Source organism: Empidonax traillii, unplaced genomic scaffold, assembly GCF_003031625.1.
Source record: "Empidonax traillii isolate 1590-97213 ecotype Southwest subspecies unplaced genomic scaffold, ASM303162v1 scaffold680:size346369, whole genome shotgun sequence".
NCBI classification, from domain to species: Eukaryota; Metazoa; Chordata; class Aves; order Passeriformes; family Tyrannidae; genus Empidonax; species Empidonax traillii.
Window position 1 is genome coordinate 236,348 of NW_020955873.1, and position 22,546 is coordinate 258,893.

A 22,546-nucleotide genomic window follows, 5' to 3' on the forward strand; every position below is an offset into this window, starting at 1 on the left:
CGCCCGGCCCACCGCCCGATTCCCCTCCTCCCCGGGAACGCTCACATTTTCCCCTCCTCTTTCGCTTGCTTCCCCCCCTCCCCCCCCCCCCCCCCTTTCCCGGTTTCGCTGCCAAGCGCAGGACTGGACTCGCAGGGATGCTGGGACGGGAAGTTGCGCTTTCCCAGGCTCCCAGGGCGGGCACTGGGGGCTCGGGGGGCGGTGGCTGCACCCACCACTCCAGGGCATGCACGTCACCCAGCTCCGGTGTGTCCCCCTACATGGCACCCCCAGACACTCTAAGGGGAACCCCATGGATGTCAGCACCCTGCAGGGCATCACCAGCACCCCCCGGGTATCTATGTGGGGTCAAGGCAGACCCACACACTTGTGTGGGCTCTGAGCACCCTGAAGCACCTCTGCAGGCTGCCAGGACCCCCAGGGACCTCCTGAGGTACCCCTGCAAGCTCTCAGCACACCCCTGCACCCATTCAGGCTCTGAGTACCCACACACACATGGCCACGGAAGCACCCACGTGTGCTGCCAGCTCGTTTCTGCAACCCCAGAGCCCACGCCACCCTCCAGCACCCCTAGGGACCCCCGGACACCCATGGGGACTGCCAGCACCCCCAGGCTCTGAACACTCGCCCACGCACATGGGTTGCCAACGACCCCCAGGACCACCCCGAGCATCCACGCGGGTGCTCTTCCACGCGGGTGCTCTCTATAATTCCCTGACAGGAGGTGTAGCCAAGTGGGGGTCGGGCTCTTCTCCCAGGGAACCAGTGACAGGACGAGAGGGCGTGGTCTTAAACTACGCCAGGGGCGCTTTAGATTGAACATTAGGAAGACTTTCGTCACAGACATTGGAAAGGGCTGCCCAGGCAGGTGGTGGAGACACAGTCCCTGGAGGTGTTTAAGGAAAGACTGGACGTGGCACTCAGAGTGGCAGAGATATTTCAGATATTTCAAATATTTGAGACCCTCGAACTCGATGCCAGGTGAGCAGTGGGGGGGGAGGGGGCACCCTGGCATTGAGTAGCCCCTGGCTGGGCAGTTTGCTGCAGTACCCCTGTGGCCCACAAAACTGGGAATAAAGGAGCTCTCTGAGACTGTTCATGAGTATTAGAAAGCAGCATTCTTTCTTTACCAAGTCGGATGCGCGAGGGGATGGGATCCTCCGAAAACGTGCTTGCCAGGTTACAAAAGCTTCATGCCTTTATTTAGCTACCTAATGAAGAATTAATGTATTCCCCAACTCTGTCCCTCCCATTTCCTAAAACTGTTCCTCCCCTTGACACGCCTCCTGTTTTGAGTCAGTGGTCCTTTAGGGTGGTCTTTCATGACCCTCTGGTGGTTATTCTGTAGTTTTCTTCACTTTTTTCCTTTTCTTGAACTCTTGCTTTTGGCACATCATCGTGCCCTTTAGAACAGTGTCCAACCATAAGGCCAGTTTTGACAACTTTGTTAGCTTTATGTTCCTTTTACAATTTCTGCTTCACAGAATAAAACCCCCCCTCTATCCTGACCTTTACATGGTTTAAGCTACACTGATAAGATACGCAGTCTAAGCTAGACAGCTCTGTACGGGTACACCCCTACCACCCATCTATCCAAAATGTTGGATTTAGCACCACCTCTTCTACCCTTCCTCCCTTCTTCAGGAGATCCTTTTCCAGACAGAGCTGCCCCAGGTCCCCCCCCCCCCCAAGCATGCTGGAATGGCCCCACAGGTACCCTGCCACCCCAGATGGCACAGGAACATCGATTTTCCCACATATGAACAGATGTTTTTTACCCTGAGGAAATCTGGAAGGGACTAAGCTGACTGAGCACACAGGACATGAGTGTGGCAGGTCTCAGACTTCCCTCCTGCCACAGCACTGTTGCTGGCTGGCCTCCCCGTATTCCTCCCAGCCCTGGGAAGGGTTGCCTGGCTTGTCCAAACCCCTGCCTCGGCTCTATTTTTAGCCTTTCGTCCTTATTTAGCAGCGAGGCCGGCTGGGAGCGTGCAGGCAGGGCATGGGAGCAGGCAGGGCCCGTGACGGATCCTGCTGCCCACCCCGCACCGGCAGCGACAACTGCATCGCTGATCCACTGCCGGGGCTTAAGGGTGAGGAATAAATAGCCTCTTCCTCCCCTCCCACCCGGGAGCAGAGCGGAAAGTTATCCCCTGGGATTAGTTTTCACTTTGAGGCCCCGGAGCAGCCGGAGGCCGGGGATAAGGATAGGGAAGCATGGGGAGAGGCACGGACACAGAGTGAGCATTGTGTTGTGGTCTGGGAGGGGAGCAGAGCCCCTCTCCTCAAGTCCCAGGCACCACATGCATTCCTGCTTCTCGCCAGTGTAGGTGAAAGTTTCACTCCATTCACTATTCCCGTTCTTCGCCCCTCCATTTTGCCACGGGGAAAAAAAAGAGACTAAAAGACTGTAAGAACAGGTTAACCCACATCTTTTTGCGTGGAAAAACAAAGGCAGGGACAGGAATTACTTGAAATCACTGCTCTACCTCAAGGCAGAAGTATGTGTGACCTAGATCCCCACAAAAGGAACTGTGACTTTTTTTGGGCTCCAACACATTCGAGAACTTCCGCAGTTCAGTTTTCTCAGCTATCTCACCCATGCAAAGTCCTAGTCACGAGGTCTCAGCAGACCTGGCTGAACACCTTTGATTTGCATTGAAGAAAAGCAGCCAGCACTTCACTGGGTCTCATTTGCAAAAGCAAATAGATTGCAAATGATGAGCAGGGCCGAAGGGTGTGACCGTGACCACCCTGTCTCCACTGCCTGGTCTGCAGCTCTGCTGGGAGCCACCAGGCTGACCACGGGCCAGCTCATCACCCAAAAACCTGCCAGAAATATCTCCTCCACCTCCCTTTTTTTTTCCCCCCAGACTGGGTTACTGCAAATAAAGTAAATAAAAAAAAGAGTCCTGCACTCACAGGACCACCCTGCATACAGACCATGCAGGGCTGGCACCAACACTGCCTTGTACCCATCCTGTCCTGCCCAGTCCTTACCAGCTGGAACCGGAGAGAGAGTGACAAGAGACACTTAAACAGTTTGCATAAATGCTTTTCTTATCCATAAGCTTTGGCAAACACTTTAAATGACCACTGGTACAAATTAACTTGACTGTTATCCCTTTATCCCATTTACGGCAATTCAGCTGAGCATGTGATAAAGCCTCCTCGGCTCATTTTTCTGGAGGAAACACTTGAGATGTCTCCAGCTGTTGCCATTCCTGGGGAGTGATCGTGATAACACCAAAAAAGAAGACATCAGGGCAAACTTCAAAACAAGCTGAAGCTGCCCCAGGTGGAGCCATCACACACCACCTCTGCTTTCCTGTCCTTGCATGGGCAGAAATCCCCTCGCTGCCACAGTCCCCGTCATCTCCAGCCTGCTGCCTGCAGCCTCCAGCAGCCCCATGTGCTCCCTGGGCCCCCAGGGGTTCTCTGTTTACCCTACAATGCCATGGAAAGCCCCTGCTTCGCCTGAAAGAACAGATGAACAGAATAGTTTCTGGCTGTCTAAGTGCTGCCCTGCAAATGGAGCAAGTCATCAGTGTATTATGACCGAGGAGGATGAAGCAGGGCTGAGATGGGAGATCTCTCCAGCAGGCACACATCCTGTGCAGCCCGCACAAGAAAGATTGGAGAAACGAAAAAATTGCTAAACCAGAGCTGAAATAAGAAGCCTTCGGGGCAGCACAGGCTCAAGCTCCAGCTGGCAGTCTCGCAGATGCACCCACAGACTGAAGGAAAGCTGTTAACGTGGTCCGGGCAGCCCCGCCTCCGAAAGTCAGGGATGTCTAAAGCGCCGATTGTAGCTGCTGTGGCGAGCATGGCACAGCGGAGCCTGCAGGGGAGGCTGGGGAGCAGGGTGCTGGAGCTGTTCTTACTGCACATCCCCTCTCCAAATGCCCATTCTGCCTTGCTGGCTTGATGCTTCAGCCTATTGTATCCAAATGCTCTGTTTTTTCTCCACCATTAACAAGAGGAAACCCTACTTGGACTCCCACTTTGTGGCACAGGGGCATCCCAGTGCACCCCCTCGGTGCCCCACAGTTAAATGCAGAAATTTCCATGAGCACATGTGCAAAACTGCTGAACCTTCGTGCACCAGCAAGGCGTGATGGCAGCTGGACAGGCTGCTCATCAGCTGCCCACGCAGTTGCTTCTGCTGGCAGCCACGGCCCCAGTGATGCAAATTCAGCCTGGAAATACGCATGTGCTTTTGTGCTTGCTCCTCTAGGCCTTCAGTCTCTAAAGTCTAGACCAGGATTTTTAATTAACCTGGAGAGGTGGAGACCAGCACCTTGCACCTACAGGCCTTTTATCTCACTAGTGATCTACTCAGCCCCAGTAAGGCTCTCATTCCAGAGAGTTGCTTCGCTCTGAAGTGTTGGGAGAGATAAGAACAGAGACGCTCTCTGGGCTCTCGGTGGTTTCTGAGCAGTGGGAGCTGATGCCAGAAGCTGCTGTGACTCATGAAACTTCACTCAGGTTAAGCAGCACCCACCCAAGAAGACGCAGGCAGCTGGTCCCTCCAGTCCCGGGAAACTTGGGGCAGCGTGTGCCTGCCCCTCGCCTTCCCCACCCTCCTATCCAAGGAGTGTTTCACAATTTCCCCTGTCCCAGGGTTACCAGGACAGAAAAAACACCTCCAACTCGAACGTGACAGGACGACCAGGCACCTCCACTCCCTCGCTGTCCAGGCAAAATGCCAGGGTGCTGGCAGCCCCTGAGCCGCGGGCTGCTTGGATTTCTCCCAGGGGATATTTGGAAAATGTCAGAATAGAAACTTGTTGACAAAAACTTGCAGTGTTTCCATATGGGCACAGCCTCGTGACCAGGTTGAAACTCTCCTGTTTCAGCAGTGCTGGGTGGCAGCGGTGGGTTTTTCAGGTCAGAATGTGTGGTCATCTAGAAATGTCTAAAAAAAAAGGAATTTTAAAAAGCATCTAAAATAATCATCAAAATGAAAACATTCAGATAAACCTGCTTTTCCTCTCACTATTTTTTAGACAGGACACTTTCAAATCCATTTGGTCCCCTACCTCTTCGGGGTCCATTTCCAAAGTGTAGGATTTCCTCCTGGAAAAGGGCAACCTGGCTCCAGGCCCAGAATTTGGGGTGTTTGGGATGCTCAAGAGGAGGGTTGCCAGGATGCAGTCCCCCAGGCAATATGGACCACACTGAAAGCCCCCTCCAGCCAGCACAACTACCCCCAGAGCAGGGCTCCTGCCAGGAGAAAACACTCCAAACCCACTACTTTTCCACAACTACCCCTGCACAAGCTGTAATTTATTGGAGTGATGGCAAACGATCCTGCCTTCACCCTTACATCCCTCCTCCTAGGGGGCTGGGGTGGGTTCAGCAGTGGAAGCCCCCTGAGACAGCCCTCCTCCAGCTGCACCCCAGCCCTGGTGCAGGGGTCCTGCTCCCCTTTCTCCTCTCCCAGGAGAGGACAGCCCCCGTGCAGGGGTCCTGCTCCCCTTATCTCACCCCTAGGATGGAGATCCTCAGCGCAGGGGACCCCAGGGACACAGCATTCCCGAAGCACCCCGGCCCAGGGCGGGGACACCCCGGGGTGGAGGGGCCCGAGGGCCAGCCCCGGGGGCGGGCGGGCTGTGGCCGGGGGCCCTGCCCGCGGCTCGGGGGGTGCAGAGCACCCTCTCCCGGCGCTGCCTGTCAGCAGCTGCTGGACTTTTTTTTATTATTATTTATTTTTTTAATTATTTTTTTTCTGCCTGCCAGCTGGGGCGGCTCGTCCCGTCCCGTCCCGTCCCACTCCGTCCCGTCCCGTCCCTCCCGGTGCCGCTCGCCGGGGGATGCCGCGCCCCGCGCCCCGCGGCTGAACGGGTCCCGCCGGGGCTCCATGGGCTGCACCGGCAGCGCCCTGCGCTGCTGTCCCGTCGGTGCCGAGGTAGCGGCTGCGGGGGCTTTTGGGCTGGGCTGGGGTGGGCTCGGGCTGGGCTTCGCGAGGGGTCGAGGTTCGCGTGGGGTCGGAGTCTCGTGGGAGGGAATGTACGTGTTGCCGGGATTTGATGGAGCTGGGATTCGCGTGGGGCTGATGTTTGTGCGGAGAACTTTTTGCCTTGCTGGGAACGAGGGTCCCCCCCCTGCCCCGGGGAGCGGCGGGGCCGGGCAGCGCGGCTGTCCCCGGCTGCGTGGGACTCCACGGGCATTGTGGTGGGGGAGCTGGCAACGGGAACAGCGGGAGCTGCCAGCCATCTGCCCTGCTGCTGCACCCTCCTGCACCCCTCCGGGATGAGAATGCCTGTTGGAAATACTGGTCCCAGGGAGGAAAGGGATGGGTTCCCCCAGCTAGACCTCTGCCAGCCTCCCACAGCATCCTCCCTTGTCCCAGAAGTTGTGTCCCTTTGTGCTGAAGGCATCACTTCTGTTGGGGAACACTCTGAGTGCCCTGCAGATCTCAGTGCATTGGTCTTCTGCGAGCCCAGATCTAGAAATTATCTGCTGATTATTATTATAAACATTTTTATTATTATGTTATTGTTATTTGACGTGCTCATGCTACCACAGTGCCCCGCCACCGGCCTTGGGAGTTGTTTTTGCAGTCGGATGTGCTGTACTGGTGTGGAGGGGTTGTGTTCGCTGGAGGGTGGCAGAGGCGGGAGGGAAGACAGAAAATCCCTGTGGTGCTGCTGTGCCCCCTGGCCTCTTGCAGAGACGGCTGTGAGAGCCCAACCAGCTGGGACCACATGGCTGGGGCAGATCCCACTGCTGGGATGTGCAGGGGGAGCAGGCACAGAGCTCACACAGCCCCACAGCCAGCAAGTGCCTTTATTTACAGCACTTGCAGGCTTGGCCGCTTCTCCACATCATGGGGAAAAAAAAAAATCCCACTGTTTGCTATGTCATAAGATCAGACACTTCTGGCCTGGTTTGTGACTCTGAGAGCTCACAAGAACAGGCGTGGGACAGGGAGAAACAGCAGCCCTGAGGCCCCAGGTACTGAAAGCCACACATCTACCGAAATGCGGAAATTTGTCATTTGCCTGCAGACGCCTCCCTTCCTGCACTCGCCTGCTCTCGAGCCCTTCTGCTCAGCCCTGTGGCCTGCTCACCGAGCATAAAACAGCCCTGCTGCTGTGACTGAGTTGCAGGTTAATTCTGAAAGTAGCACCAAAAATCCCCGTTGTGGCTAAAAGGGGTAAGGGAGGCCACGGGGCTGCTCCTGCCCATGTTCTGGTCTCTAAAGTACCGAAAGGCGGGGTGGGAGACCTTCACCTCCCACTGCTGATGGGTGGACTTGCAGAGCTGGTCCCCTGGGGTTGCTTGGGTTTTGCGGGAGACCTCAAACCTCAGGGGTGATCCCGGCCAGAACCCAGGTGCAGGTCATGGGATTGGGGGCTGTAATGAGTCTGTGGGCTGTGGAGGCTTTTGGGGCCAGTTGCAGGTTGTAGGTGACCTTGGGGAGCTGGTGCTGGTCTGGATCCGGTGGGTGGATGGCATTCCAGGAGTTGCTGTGTGCCCTGGGGGAGTCGCCTTGGCAGCCTCATCCTTCTCCATCACCAGTCTGTGGGCAGTGGGGAGATAAGGAGGCACAGACAGAACCCAGCCCTGAGCTGTGGACACAGTCCCTGGAGTTCCCTTCCTCTCCAGCACCATCCATCCATTCATGCTCCTGGCGTGAGAGAGACCAAGTCGCCTTCACAAAAGATCAGAGCTGAGGTTTGGCCACCTTCCAGGGCTGGGGTGAATTTATTTTGAAGATATAGGAACTATACACAGCAGCAGGAGCCAGGGAAGGGTCAGGATGCAAAACTCGGGCTTAGCAACAGTGTGAAGGGTTTGCATATGGTGTGCGGCACAGATCTGACTGTAGGAGAGGTGATAGTCATCTTGTAACACAGCACTTGCTGGAGGAAAAACGGTAGCAGAGTCGAAGACAGGTCCCACGAACCTGTGCCAGCATTGCTCTGGCAGCACTGAGCATCTGCTGCAGATCCTGGGGAGGTTTTAGGGTCATGGGCCAAATCCTGGCCCCCTTCTCCACAGCCACAAAGCAAAACCTCCTCCCCAGGAGCAGAGTCGGGATTTAAATACTCATTTCCTGCCTCTTGGTGATTTCCTTTGCTAGGTTGTATGGTTGAATTGCTTAATGTACTTGTAAAACAGGAAAAGAGGAAGAAAAATACAGTCCCCTCACGCTAAGCTGAAGCAGAGGTTGCAGCTGTGCCTCTGCACCAGTTCTCCACACCACTGGCATCCTTGGAGATGTCTCAGGTCCTGCTGGAAATCCCGATTAATCCATCCATAAACAGTTCAACTCCAGACTATTAAAAATATTTAGTTCTAGGAACGTAGATACTTTGGGTTTTTTCATAGCTGGAAAGTATTTTTTGGCAGAGGTTTCCATGCCGAGACCTTACGGGATAAGCCGTGCTGCGGATGGTCCCCACCTGCAGGATGTTTCAGGCTGCTCCTTCCCCTGGCCAAAGCTGTTCCAGCTGGAGCAACTCCCAACCTTCTCCTTTCACACTCAGTGGATACCAGGATTGTTTTCCAGCTCTCCAAAACGCGCCTGATACCAGAGGCCCAGGTGGCACATGCTGCTCTGGAAGGGGCAGCAGAAGGTGCCTCTGTATTTCAGTGCTTTCAGCCACATTTTGCATTTCACCCCAGGGTTTGGCAGTGGAGCTTATATCCCAGAGGACAATGGAGTGGTTAGGAGTAAAATTAGCTCTAGACACTATTTTAATTGCTCCTAGAGGTAGGAAGGTGCCTCACTCGTAGCCTCAGGGCAAGTATTTAGATTTGTCTGCTGGTGAACTTCTTGCTTGCTTCAGCTCTTTCTGAGCTCAGTGCAGGTGTCTCAAATCATCTTCCTTGAGAGGCCAAGGGCTCTAAGACGCTATCGTGCTGGGGTGTGGGAGAAATGGGAAGGTTCCCTGGATCTGTGCTGGGGACATTGCCCACGCTGTGGAGGTGACCAGCCCTGGGCATCACCTTTGCCAGTGAGCAGGACACATGCAACAGAGGTGGTTTGGTTTGAGGGGTTTGGGGGTCCCTCCTGTGGGTTGTAACAGCATCCTGCTTGCAGAAAGGCTAAGATCCTCCAAATTGGGGTCTGTGTGACCCCTCCCTGTGTCAGGATGGTTCCCACACACAGCCTTTGCTTTGTGGGAATAAAACCTGGGAGGAGGGGGGCATTTTGGGATTCCTATGATGCCCTCAGGCCTGCAGAGCCCTAACTGCTCATCGACCGCCCTCTCTCCCCTCACTCCCCCACTCCAAAACCCACGAGTATGTTAAATAGCAAGAAGATGCACATTGGCATGAGGTGTGTGCAGGGGACAGGTTGGGGTCTCTGGCATCCCAGGGCACTCCACATTTTCAGGCTGAGCTGTGTGGACAAGGATAACAAACCCTCTGAACCCCGACTGCCTCCTCGCCACGTTTCCTGGGCCACGTTCAACGCCACGGCCGCTCGCGCCATAGAAGGGAAGATAAAGCCGGGGCTTCCCAGCGGCTCAGAGTTCTCCTGCTCTCTGGAACTGCGCCTCCCTCCAGCTGCAGAAGGGGGGCTGCAGGGGAGGCAGAGGCAGGGACGCCTGTTTGCTTTCCCTTGCTTTTTTTTTTCTTTTCCCCAGCCAGGCTCCCTAATCTGGCTGTATTTGGCCTCACTGCTGTGACAGTGGGGGAGCAGCCGGCACAGGGGGGTCCCCAGCTCCCCACAGGCGGCAGGGCTGGTTTTGGTAGGGACCAGTATTTTTAGGGGCAGCTTTGCTGGGGGCTGGAGAGCAGCAACGTGTCTGCAGGTGGATTTTCTCGCCCGTGGTGCATCTGTGTCCGAGCCCAGAAGCACGACCTGGTGATGGGCATCAGGGGCCAGACTCGCCCTGCGCCAGTGAAGCCGAGCTGTGAGAGCGGGCAAGCTTTGCTTCTATCTTTCAGCAACTGATAAAAATATATCCACTTCTTTTATTTTTTTTTTTTCCTCTCCTCCCCTCCAAGTGACTAAATTAAACCCATGCAGGGCTGGAAGGCGTCCCACGGAGCTGTGTTGCTGGAGGCAGCTCCCGGCTCTGTGTTATCTCAGCCCCGTGGCAGCAGTGGGAGCGTGCGGGAGTGCGGGGCTGAGCGGCACATTCCTGCGCTCCTGAGGTCATTGCTTGGCCGCCGCCAGCCCTCGCCTGCTGCCAGCCCTGCACAGGGTCTGCATCACCTTTGATTTATGGTTATGTTTCGTTTCTCCCTCCTGCTCCAGCACGGGCTGTGTCAAAGCCCAGCTGTGTAATGCACTGGCGGAACGGTGTGTTTGGGGGACTGCAAGGTGCCAGAGACCCTGAGCATCCCAGGACAGGAGGAGGGTGGCAGGGGAGCGCCACAGCCGATGCCCTGCCAAGTGCTGCCTGCTCTCCCCCACCCAGTGTTTTGCTGATGGAGTCTATTCTGCACCAGCACCATGTTGGGGGAAGGGGGCGGGGAGAGTTGTGAGCATCCCCCCAGGTTTTCCAGCTGAATGCTACATGGTGAAGTGACTGGGATGCAGGGAAGCGGCATGAGCTTGAGGCTGTCTGATGGGCAGCACGTGCACCCCCATGGATGCTCAGGGCTGGGAGAGGGCAGGGTGCTGGGGAGGGACCACTGCTGCTTGAAAACCCGTGTTTTAGCAGGACTGAAGAGTGCTCAGTGCGGGGTGTCCTCTGCCTGCAGACACTCCCTCTGTTCCCCCCTGCTCCAGCCCCTTCTCTTTCTGCCAGAGACAGCTAAAAGCCCAGCAGCAGAGGGGATCAGCTTCCCAGGAGCTCACAGCCTTGAAGACAGAGAATGGTGAGAAAAAAAGTGTGTTTTACTCCTGCTGTGCTTTTTCAGTGTGATATTAAGCAGCCTGCACAGGGCTGGGGAGGATGGGGATGATGGCTGCAGCTGGTACAGGAGGGCAGACAGGGCATCCCAGAGAGAATGGCATCCTAGAGCCAATGGCATCCCATCCTCTGAGTCAGACAGGTCACCCCCAGGACAGCAGACCTAACAAGCTCTTTGTCCTCTCTGAGCCTGCCAGCACCACCCCAATTAGTGCTATTTGGACCAGTGAGGTGGAGGGAGGCATTTGTCCAGTGGGAAGAGGACAGGGCTGGCCACCGTGCTGGCAGGTCGGCTGCCCAGGATGTCCAAGCAGCCTGGGTAGTCGGATGTGGCCAGTGCTGTTTCAGCCATGTTTGTCTTGCAGCCAATGCCTCCCTGCTTTCTGAGGACGGGAAAAAGAAGGCAGTGCTGCCAGAGGAGTGGACAGAAAGTGCAAGATTCCTCCAAGGCCAGGAGGAGGAGGAGCAGCTGCGAGATGCTGGCCAGGCAGGCATCACAAGCATCATCCAGGACATTCACATCCAGGTTGGTTGGAGAGGCACGTGGGGACAGTGCTGGGCATGGAGCCTGTGGCCAGCCAGGACTTCCCAGGCCATGATCACAGACCTGGTACATGCTGGGCTGGACTCTCCCATTTTTGGGAGAAGGAAGGGGTTAGGGAAATGTTAGGAAGCCAGAGTGGTGTGGCTCTGCATCTCTTAAGTGTTTGTCATCTCCCTGCTTCCCAGGTGGAAAAGGCAAAAGAGCTGGAGCTGAAGGAGCAGTTCGATGCCCTGAGGAGAGAGCACACAGAGACCCTGCAAGGTGCATGTCAGGGCAGCAGGGCTCTTTGCAGCCTTCCTGTCCTCTCCTCCCATACTGCCAGTGCCCGTCTGGCTGCCTGCAGGGTTGCGGGGATGCTGCTCCCCAGAACTGTGGGGCTCAGGTGGGGCTTGCTGCCCCAATGTCCCCAAACTGGTGACATTCAGCTCGTGTCCCCCCTGCAGAGCTCCAGAGGGCACACGAGAAAGAGAAGCTGCTGCTGGCAGAGTCCCACCACAGGTCCCAGGCGGCCTTACAGGTACCTGCAGAGAAATCCCTGGGAAGGGGGTGCTTTTGGAGGGCTTGAGGATCAGCTGTTGGTTCTGCCATGGTGCCCCTTGCTCCTCGGTGGCCATCTCAGTTCCTGGTGTGCCCAGAGGCCATGCCAGCGCCTCCAGCCCTGGGGTTATTTGGGTACCATAGCACAGCAGTGCTCTGGCTCAGGAAGAAATCCCAGACACCTCTCATCCTGCTTTTTCCCTGGCTGCCCTAGGAGACAATTCAAGCACTGAATTCCCAGCTGAAATCCTTCCAGGAGAAGATGAAGCGGGTGGAGGAGTCACTCTTGAGCACAGACTACAAGAAGCACATCCAGGTGTGGGGAGGGGTGTCAGGGAGGGGGGCTGCTCTGGGGTGCTGACTCAAAGCCAGGGGGATTCTCTGATGGACCCTGGCAGGGGGCTTGGAACCAGGTGGGAGCACAGGATGGCTGAAGGGGGGAGCAAAGCCTGTCCTGGGGAGGTGGACATGCTGTTGAGGTCCCTTCAACACAAGTGATGGCCCTGCAGGAGCATGGGAGCCCCAGCCCCTTCTGGGAGCAGGAGCTGGAGAGCCTGCACTTTGTCATCGAGATGAAAAACGAGCACATCCACAGCCTGGATAAGAAGCTGCTGCACCTGGAAAACGTGGTGGGTGGAAAGGGGGGGTGGGGGGGCAAAGGTGGGCTTTCCTCTTTTCTACTCTTCTCCTCACCTAAATTCTGCCCAGAAATTACAGCTGGAGTGAAGGTGGATGGAGCCTGGTTCCTGTCTTGGAGTGGGGAGGGGATGAGGGTGCAAGGCCACCAAGCCAATGTTCCCCCAAGATGGGGTGATGGAGGGTTTGGGGATGTTCTCTCCTCACCATCATGCCCCTCTTCCAGGAGGAGAAGAACCTTCTGCTGGAGGAGAAGGTGAAAACTCTCCAGCAGGAGAACGAGGACCTGCAAGTTCGCACCCAGAACCACTTGGTCATGGCAAGGTAAGTGCACGGTCCCACGTGCCCAGAGGGGTCCCCATTGCACAGGTGGCACCTCCAATGGGGGGACAGGTGGCAGTGGGGGGGGATCACCTTGCAGCCTGAGGTGGCTTTGTGGGGAGCAGAGGGGCTGTCGGGCGCTTTTCCCAGTGGCTCCGGCAGCACGTGCCGTCTGCCCGCAGGCAGCTGTCGGAGGAGCTGCAGGCCGCCCGTGGGGCGCTGGAGAAGGAGGCACAGCTGCGAGATCAAGCTCACCGTGAGAAGGAGGAGCTGCTGTACCGGGTGCTCAACGGGGGGGACGGCACCCCCTTCCCCCTGGCTGCCGGCGAGGTGCCCCTCATCGCCACGTAGCACCGCGCCCACGGCACCGCGCGCTGCCAGTGGGGGCTGACGGGGCTGTCCCCGGCTGTGCGAGCCCAAGGCTGCTCTCACAAGTGTCCCCCCAGCCGGGGCAAGGCTCCGGGCCGGCCGAGCCCTCGGGGCGCCCCGTGGGACCAGAGTAATGGAGCATTTCACAGGACACTCGCGCCTGCCTTTCCCCAGCCCTGCGGGGCTGCAGAGGGACCCTGGCCACCTGCCCGTGCCACCCCTGCACCCCTTCCTCTGGTGGGGGGCTGTCTGAGGGTAAAAGGGGTCAGCCAGGACACACAGGCTTGCATTGGGCCAGTCCGACCCAGCACTCGGCTCTGAGCATAACCAGCACCAGTGCTGCCCAGAGCGTGAGGGGAGGATGACGAGGTGGTCACGAGGATGGGGATGAGCACTGGGAGGATGAGGAAGGCACTGGGAACGTGGTGTTAAGGTACCTCACTAGGCAGGGCTCCCATCCCTGCCCTCCTCCTCCCATCACCTCCTTCACCTTCAGCAAATGTCTCCCAGGGATTGCTCCTGCAGCCCAGGCATGTCCCTGCTCACTGCCACAAAGACCCCAAGCCCTCCTTGTCCCCGCTGCCCCATTCAGCAGCACCACCAGCCCCACCTCCTGCCCCAAAGCTGGGCAGAGGCTGCATGTCAGAGCTGCACTTTCAGGGAGCAGAGCATCCTCCCAAGGGGCAGCAGGCTTCAGCAGGTCACATCCTGCTCTGAGCCAGCCCTTCCCCATCAGGGGAGATGCTGCCAGCATGGCTGTGGGTCAGGGCTGGATGCACACAAGCACTTTCCACTGGGCGCACAAGTGTGGTGGGACGGTCACTGCTCCAGGGCTGTCACTGGCCTGTCCCCTCCCCAGGGCTGTTTAGCCAGGGGTGTGCATGTGTGTGTGTGTGTGTGTATGTGCACCAGGCCAACGTGCTACCGGCTGTAACAATTACAAGTTTGTAAGAAGCAGCAGCCTTAAGAATTCCGTGTCAGTGGTTTTGGTAACTGGTGCAGGAGCATCCCAGAGTGGGGCTGTGTGCTCTGAACCCAGCGTGGTGGGAAGATGGGGAGGGTGGGAGCAGGCCCCACAAAGACACAACAGGGGAGCCCCAGAATGGGCCCCTACGGCTTATCCCTCTTTTCCTGCTCCTTCCCTCTTTTCATTCATTTCAATGGGTTCCCAGCACAGGGCAGACCCCGAACCTCCCAGCCCTGCCAAGGCTCCAGGGTCACTGGAACAGCCACTTCCGTCCTTTGTGCTGACCCTTATCGGGAAAAGAGCAGCTGAATGAGGCAGCCAGGAAGGCAACAAGGATGTGGGGTCCAGCTCTTACCCACACACCTCCACGGGGTGCCCAGAGGGGGAATAGGGGTGCCTGTTGTGTCAGAAACATGTCCCCCAGGGCACCTACTGCTCCATGCATCATCCAAGCACCTCCTTGGCTCTGGGGAAGGGTGATGGGGCATCTTCCAGCTTTGCCCAGCAAGCTCATGGATGTTGGGGAGACATGCCAGGTGCAAGGGACCAGGGGGACACTGGGGCCTTTCAGGGAGAGGTTTCAAAGTTAAAAAAAAAAAAAAAGCACAACCCAATAACAGCAGCAAAAACACTTGTCTGCTTTATCCTCTCCAAACAGAACTGCTTCTGCAGGGGCTCGCTGTGAGGATTTGGGTTGCTCAGGGAGGTTCACCAGACCCAGGAGAAGCACCTCTTGCAGCTGCAGCAGGGCTGACCCCCTCTGCAGGACAGGACCCTCAGCCCAAGGGGCCTCCTTGTCCCCGGGCACAGGGTGGAGGGAGCCAGGCCCTCAGGGATGAGCCATCTTCTTTTGTTGACCTGGAGCAGATGGGCACGGGGCAATCCCACAGGGCTCCAGGGCCACTTCCCTGGCTGTGCTTCCCGGTGGCTCCCAGGGAGCTGCCCCTTCAGGCCAACAGCCCTCAGTGCTGTGCCAGATCCCGTAGCCAAAGTAAATAAGGAAACCTGGGAACAGACAGAATTAGGTGTGCATGGAGTGTTTCTGTTCCATCCCCTCCCAGCCACAGTGTGCTCACCCCTTCCCCTTCCTTTGGGCCGCGTACCAGAGGACAAGGTGCTCACACCACCCCTGGACATCGAAGCTCAGCATCTCCTTCCTCCCCCACCACTGCTCTGAGCAGCATCAGTGCCACAGGCTCTCAGAGCACCAGAGCTGCACCCAGAGAGGCTGCTGCCAGCTCCAGGACCCCATGGGTGGCCGTGCTTACCGACAGCCATCCAGAGCAGGTACCGCAGCCAGGCGGCCGCGCTGAGCCGGGCCATCAGGATGCTGTTGATGGAGATGCTGAGGAGTGGCAGGAAGGGCAGGCAGGGAACCTGCAGGGACAAAGCACGAGGGGATGGAGTCTTCCCTTCTCCCAGAGGCACGAGCTGGCCTGCAGATAGGGGTTTCACAGCTAAATTCAGCTCTTTGCTGCTTTGGCTAGTTGCTGACAGGTGAGGGGAAGCCCAGCCTGGCTGTGAGGCTCACAGAGCCAAGCTGGGACTGCAGCCTGTGCTGGAGAGAGATGATTGTGGAGGCTGGTTTGGTTTACATGTCCTGCACTGGGGCAGGAGTTACTGCAGGATTTGAGGGGGGAGGCAGAAAACCTCTAGCAACACCAATCCAGGGTGTCAAAGCTAAGTATCTTATTACTGAAGAGCAGCTCTGATTCCTGCAGGAGGCACTGAACTCATCAGGGACTGCAGGAGGTGCCCCTTCAGCCTGCAGGATATGAGGGGAAGAACCAGGCAGCCTTCATGGTCCCTATGGAAAATCCTATGAGTTGCATACTGCTTCCAGCAGTGCTTTATTAAGGTGGATGCAGCAAAGATCTGCCTGACCTAAAGCAGAAGAGACAACTCCCAATTCCACATCACTCTTTCTCCATGGCATCCCTCTCTTGCCCCAGGTCCTTCTCCCTGGGGATGTCCCTAGGGCTGGGCTGAGTGCTCACCATGAAGGATGCTCTGTCCTGGCTCTGAGGCTGCCTCCAGATGAGCAGAGCTGCTGCCAGGATTCCCAAGAGAGGCAGAGCCAGAGCTGCAATGCACCAGGCACCCCCAGCCCGCAGGCAGGGTAGCCCAGCAGTGCTCACCCAGCTCAGGGCACACACCAGGGCAGCTGTGGAGGGACCACGGCGTGTCAGGGCAGCGCTTTCCTGGGCCAGGCCCATCCCTCTCCTGGGATGCAGCACCCAGGCTGCCATGGCGGGACAGAGGACAGCTGGGAGACAGGGCTGGGTGGCTTGTCATGATGGGTTTAACTTTTCTCTCCAGTCTGGGAAGCAGAAGAAGCTTGAGGTTTCCCAAGGTCCCAGTGGAGAAGCCAGCTGTGTGGCAATGGGGAGAGGGCAGGAGGGAGCCAGGCAGATCCTGCTTCCCGCTGCTGGGTGGTTTTCACTGAGCAGGAACCTGCCAGAGTTGTCCCCCATGGGCCCCCCATGCTGTCTCCCTGTAAAGCCCATCCATCACTCCCAGACACACCTACAGCTGTCAGAGCCCAGGCCACTGCAGAGGAGGAACGTGGGGTGGGATGCAGGGGTGGCTGGATAAGGTGGTTCCACCAGAGCTGCACAGCTGGGACCTTCCCCACAGGATTTTCCCAAGTGCTGGGTCCAGGCCGATACCTGAGGGGCAGATACTGGATGTCAAGGCACACGAGTTTGTGCCTGCAGCGCACCCAGGCCAGAGCCTTGTCCCAGGCATGGCCACATCAGGAGCTGGGTGAGCCCTGTCCCTGTCCCCAGCAGTCTCACCTGAGCAGCAGCACGCAGCCAGCCACCATGGAGTAGGCCAGCAGTGTGCCGATCGACATCGTGTCCACCAGGGCTTTCAGGTCAAAGAGAAGGGCCAGGAGAGCTGGGGGGGACGAGAAGCCCTTTCAGCCTCCCAGCAGAGCTCAAACAGCTACTGGTAAGCCAGAGGGAAAGAGGACACTGACCAAGCCCTGCTCAAGGTTCAGGGTAACCCAACCACTCACCCACCTGCCAGTGCTGCAGACACCAGCGTTGCCACCACCGGGCACTGACGGCGACTAACTTTGGCCAGGGGTTTGAAGAGGAGCCCGTCTCGAGCCATTGCATACAGGATCCGTGGCATGGGGAACATGGAGCCCAGGAGACTGCAGGAAGGGGAGGAGATGGGGGAGAAGAGGGCAGGAATCCAGGAGGTACCATCCTGCCTTTTGCTCCTCCACGGGAGCTCCTATTCTTCTGTATAGTCTATGACCTTCTCAAGACCACTCTGACAAGACCATCACCTTCCTCCCCACCAGATGATGGGCAGTATTGGAAAAGAGATGTCCACAGTCTCAAGGAGACCTGTGCATGCCAGAGCACCCCAGGCCACTCCTGTGGTCACGGTGCCATCTGACCACTTCCTCCAGCTTTGGGCTCAAAGTAGAATGCCGGGGGATTTGGCTGCTCTCCTTGATCAGGAGGGGCCAGGGCTTGTAGGGAAGGGCTGAGGGATTTTGGCCAAGCAGGGCAGTCAGAAGGAAGGGGTTGGGGATAGCTCCTGGATGTGTTATAACTCCAGTGCAACCTTGCTCTTAACCACAGAACTGCCATCAGCAGATGACCCTCACCTGGTTGTCAGGGCACACAGTGACCCTGCAGCCACGGTGTACTTTGCACTGCTCCAGCCCACATATTCAAAAGCCACTGGCAGTGGGCTCATGGTGTCCAGGAGGTAGTAGGGCATCATCAGGGTGAGGGCAGCAGACACCCCGCAGTACGCCAGGAAGCAGATGAGGAGGGAGAGGATGATGCCCATAGGGATGGATCTCTGCGGGTTCCTCACTTCTTCCCCTAGGAAGGACAAAGCTCAGCTGTAGGAGCAGATGCTCATTTAACGGGCACAGCATATTAAGAGCCCAGCTCAGGCTGGAGAGTATATCCTGTATCTCTCCATGAGAGGGGGCACAGAGACCTTCTAGCAAGGACCACTAGACCTCCTGGGCTCCAGGGATATAGGGAAAAAGGGAATGTCTTTGCTTCAGGATTAGCCCAGACATGCCACGTGGACTCTCGTAGTTCCTCCTCTGAGCACAGAGGGCAGGAGAGGGCGTCTGCAGCACAGAACGTGCCTGTTCCCAGCCCTGCACCAGCTCCCGGGGCTGTGGGGACAGTCACTGCTATGGCCCCGTGTTCAAGGGAGGGTCCCACCGGCATCACCCCCACCTCACTTACCCGTGGTAGCAATGCAGTCAAATCCAACAAAGGCATAGAAACAGGTGGAGGCTCCAGCCAAGGTCCCAGTGAAACCGTAGGGCATGAAGCCTCCCACCCCAAAGGCACTGGTCGTGTTGTTGGCCATGGACTGGTTCCTGGGAGGAGGAGGAAGAGTCAGGCAGTGCAGGGTTGTCAGTGCAATGCGGTCCCAGGAGGGGGTCAGGCTGAACAGTCCATCCAACCTGCTCAGCCCTCAGCATCAACCCAGCAGGGCTTAGCACTTTGGCTCTTTGACACACTGCCACCAGGGCAGGGAGAAATGGGATAAAGCATTAGGGGGGTGACCCAGCCACCCCCATCCCCACCCTGAAGTCAGCACAGGGAGAGCAGAGCCCCTCATACCCATCCTCATGGGAAACTGCCCGTGGCAGGTCGTCCTCCTCGAGCTTCCAGTTGCTCAGGTCACCTTTGATGAAGCCACTCGCTGTGACGAAGAGCAGGACGAGCACGTTGAGAGCTGTGAAGGCTTTGTTGACCGTGGTGGACTCCTTCACTCCAAAGGAAAGAAGCCCTGGAGAAGAAAAAAATCAAAACTGGCCAAACCCCTGGATGACATCAGGCTAGATACTGGGGAAGGTGGAAAAGGGGGGACAGTGGTAGAGAGCCAGGAGGACCTGCAGATTTCCACAGATTCCCATTCTATTCCCCGTTCTTTGCTCATGGAAGTGGCAAAGCCTCAGAGGGGTCAGCACCATCCTGAAGAGCCCACAGGGGGACGAAGGAGCTTATCCTACCTGATGGAGGGTGGCACAGGGGGAGGCATCCTACCTGCCAGCAGGACCACCAGGCCAGCAGCAAAGGCGTCTGGGTGCTCTGCCAGCCCCACAGAACTCATGGCTGCGTGAGCACCCAAAAACCTCCCCATCTTCTTGCCGAGGAGCTGGTCGAAGGTAGCGCTCCAGGCCCGGGCAACGCTGGCAGTACCTAGGGAGAGGTGACATCTGGGGCAGTGATGATGGTCCTGGGAGGCCTCAAATGACACCAGCAAAGCCACCAACACAGCAAAGGTGGAGGGATCAAAGGGGCCTTGTACCGATGACGTAGGACAGCAGCAGATTCCACCCAGCGACGAAGGCCCCCAGCTCGCCCACGGTCACGTAGCTGTAGAGATAGGCAGACCCAGCCAGGGGCACACGGGCCCCAAATTCGGCGTAGCACAGCCCTGCCAGGGCAGACACCACAGCTGCAATCAGGAAAGAAAGGACAATGCTCGGGCCGGAGCTGGTCTTGGCCACCTCCCCTGCCAGGACATAGACCCCAGCCCCCAGCGTGCTGCCCACTCCCAGGGCGATGAGGTCCACAGTGCAGAGGCAGCGGCGGAGGCTGGAGCCCTCTGAGCTGCCTGGTACTTGTTTTCTGCGGGAAAGCATCTTTGGAACAGAGCGTAGGCAGCCCCAGCATGGCATCTGTGGGAGAGGAAAGCAGAAGGCATGAGGATACTGGTGCCCCACGGGCACTGACCGTCCTGGGGTGTGACCCGAACACAGACTGAATGTTTTCCTTGTAGCTCCCACCATCCACACAGTGCTTTCTGGACTCACTGGGTGCTGCCTGTTCTCTGTCTCTGCCAGAAAAACAGCCCATTTTGGGCTAAAGTGAGAAGTGGAGCAATGCATGATTGGGGCTTGCTGAGCTCTGTCCGACTGTGCTATGGTGAGAGGGGATAAGGACACCTGCTTGTCTCCCTGCCAGCTCAGAAAGACCTGTTGCTCCAGCAGAATCCCCAGCAAGGACACACTGCCCAGATTATCCCAGCACCAAAGGCAATATCAGCGCAGCAGAAACCCAAACAGTGTGATAACTGTGCTTTGGGGAAAGAGGGTGTTTGGTATGGCATGCCTAGGATCTGCGTGCCTTCCCCCATCCTGCACACCCTTTCCCAGGAGTTCCCAGGACTGGAGAACGGGGAATGCATGGCTCCATATCTCATGCTGCTGCCAGACTCTCCAGGTTACCCCAGAGCAAAGCAAAGCCTGTGCCACACACTCAGAATTCCATAACCTGCTACTTACTGGCTGTAAGTGGCACATCCCTGTGGCACAGGGGCCACGCAATCCCTGCTGTGGTGTGGAGCTAGAGGGGACAGGGACTACCCCAGGGTAGTGCCCCACATCCTTACCCACAGGATAGAGTGCTGTAAATCCTGTGGCACAGGGAGCCCCAACCTCCAGGACAAATCCTGTATCTCCTAGAGGTGAGGGGCTGCTGCCGTCACACCTCCCCAGCAGCACCCACCCACTGCACAACACCCGTCCTGCCCTGGGCATCTCACCCCTGAGGATTCTCCCTTCTCCTGCAAACAAACTACTTACTCCGGCCATCCTTTGGGCAAACTGCTCCAGTGGCAAGCTGGTGAGGAGGACGAGCACCAGGCAGCCCCCTTACACTCTCCCCTTAAATCCCTTCTGGGAGTGCCCTGGCCCTCCCCCTGCTGACCACCGCTCCGGGCTGCACAATGGGAAATCTATGCAGAAATATTTTTCCCACAATGCCGTCCAAATCATACACACAGCCTGCAATGCTAATAGGCTCAGGGGCATTACTGAGGGAGTTTGATTCGCTCCTCCAAGCTGCCTGGGCAGGTGGAAGGGGGAACCCCTTCCCTCTCTCTCCGCTCCCTCGCACCAGGACCCACTTTTCCATCTGTGGAGATGGTTTTGGAAAAAATCCAGGCAGAAAGGAGCGTAAACGTGGCCAAGTTGGGGTGCAGGGGTGCATGTACCTACAGCTATGACCGTACCCAGGCTGAGATGCCCCTGGGGAACACACAGGAAGGTGACCAGGTCCCAGAGTTGACTGCAGCAGTGAGGCAGAGGAGCACAAACCCAGCTCCATGGGATGTTTGCAGCAGCATGTGCAGCCGTAGCTCCAGAACTAAAGTCCTGAGACTGCCTGCATTTGGACACTGCCAGGGTGCATCCCACAGGGGGTGAGCAGCAGAGTGTGAACAAGAGCTGGGATAAGTCAAGGGCTGGGCTTAAATGAAGGCACAGGGCTGTGAGGATGGGGGTTCCAGGTGAGGCTGTTTGGGGCCAGTAAGCCACATGAGTGTCCTTGGGCACCAACAAGGCTGTTCTGCAGGGCAGCTCCTGGCAGGGAGAGGCCATGGGGGAAGCAACAATGTGGCCTGGCTGATTATCAGCTTCTTGGGAGAAGAGGACCAGCTCTGGGCTCTGAGTTGAGGCTGAGAGATGGTGTTTGGGGTGAAGAACTAACTTTGATTTTATTGTAGGTCAGACTCAGACTGAGTCTGCTTACAGTATTTGCAGAAAAAACCCTCTTAGCTGTGGTTCAGCACACCCTCTAGCTTTCAGCTTCCAAGGAAAAGAGGAAGGGAGCACCAGCCACACAGGATCAAAGCAAGGAAGGATCCAGAGCATCTAAAGCATAGGTGTACCCTCTAGCCACAAGGCTGGCTTGTCCTGCCTGCATGGGGCAGCCCCATGTCCCCAGAGCACCCCGTGAGCTGCTGGGCTAACACCTCTGGGGCAGGGGGGCTCAGCACACCATGGCACAGCCAGGGGCACAGGGAGGAGAGCAGGGCTCTTGTCCTATACTACAGCACAGGGCGAACAAAGCCCTGCTTGTCACCCACGCTGTCTCACATGAGCAAGGTCTCCAGACATCAGTGCCAGCCCAAGGGAACATTGCCCTGAGGGAAAAACAGGGCACCAAGGAGCAGCCAGTGCTAGCTGGCCATGAGGGTCTCCCCCTCCCAGGTTGCCTCCAGGGGAGCACAGCCCTCAGGTATGTCACAGCCAGCCTGGGGGCCCTGCTGCCCAGGACAGGCAGGGCTGAGCAGCTCAGATGCCGCACAGCCCCAGAAATCTGCTCAAGCCAGCGGGTACCACCAGGACTTGAATGCCTGAAAAGTTACACACCAGCAACCTTCAGCATCTCCAGGGGTCCCTTGGTTTTATCTGCTCTTGCTGGTGTCAGCCAGAGCACAGACACCACTGCCCGTGGCTCCTGGGGAGGCCTGACAGCTCCTCCAGCCCTGCTGCAGCTTCTGTGCTGGCTGGTGCAAAGGGTGGTGGCAAAGAAAGAGGTGGGTTAGCCTGGGTGAGGCAGGGAA

General features: G+C 57.3%; 2 protein-coding genes across 2 annotated transcripts; one reads left to right on the top strand and one right to left on the bottom strand.

Moving 5' to 3' along the window:
• Positions 1 to 5,830: 5,830 nt before the first annotated feature.
• CCDC69 (coiled-coil domain containing 69) lies at positions 5,831 to 14,366 on the top strand. The gene is made up of 9 exons (XM_027899640.1): positions 5,831 to 5,911; positions 10,719 to 10,788; positions 11,189 to 11,349; positions 11,553 to 11,628; positions 11,811 to 11,884; positions 12,119 to 12,220; positions 12,414 to 12,533; positions 12,767 to 12,864; positions 13,044 to 14,366. Exons 1-9 carry the CDS (start codon positions 5,864 to 5,866, stop codon positions 13,210 to 13,212), a joined length of 918 nt encoding a protein of 305 aa, XP_027755441.1. The 5' UTR covers positions 5,831 to 5,863; the 3' UTR covers positions 13,213 to 14,366.
• Positions 14,367 to 15,026: 660 nt separating this feature from the next.
• On the bottom strand, positions 15,027 to 19,877 carry LOC114065594 (cationic amino acid transporter 2-like). Its single transcript, XM_027899633.1, has 11 exons — positions 19,505 to 19,877; positions 19,240 to 19,395; positions 18,814 to 18,982; positions 18,430 to 18,566; positions 17,826 to 18,048; positions 17,224 to 17,360; positions 16,996 to 17,098; positions 16,724 to 16,866; positions 16,195 to 16,361; positions 15,466 to 15,574; positions 15,027 to 15,202 (listed from the first exon to the last, which is right to left on the bottom strand). The coding sequence occupies exons 1-11, from the start codon at positions 19,875 to 19,877 to the stop codon at positions 15,027 to 15,029; spliced, it is 1,893 nt and encodes a 630-aa protein (XP_027755434.1).
• Between the last annotated feature and the right edge of the window lie 2,669 nt (positions 19,878 to 22,546).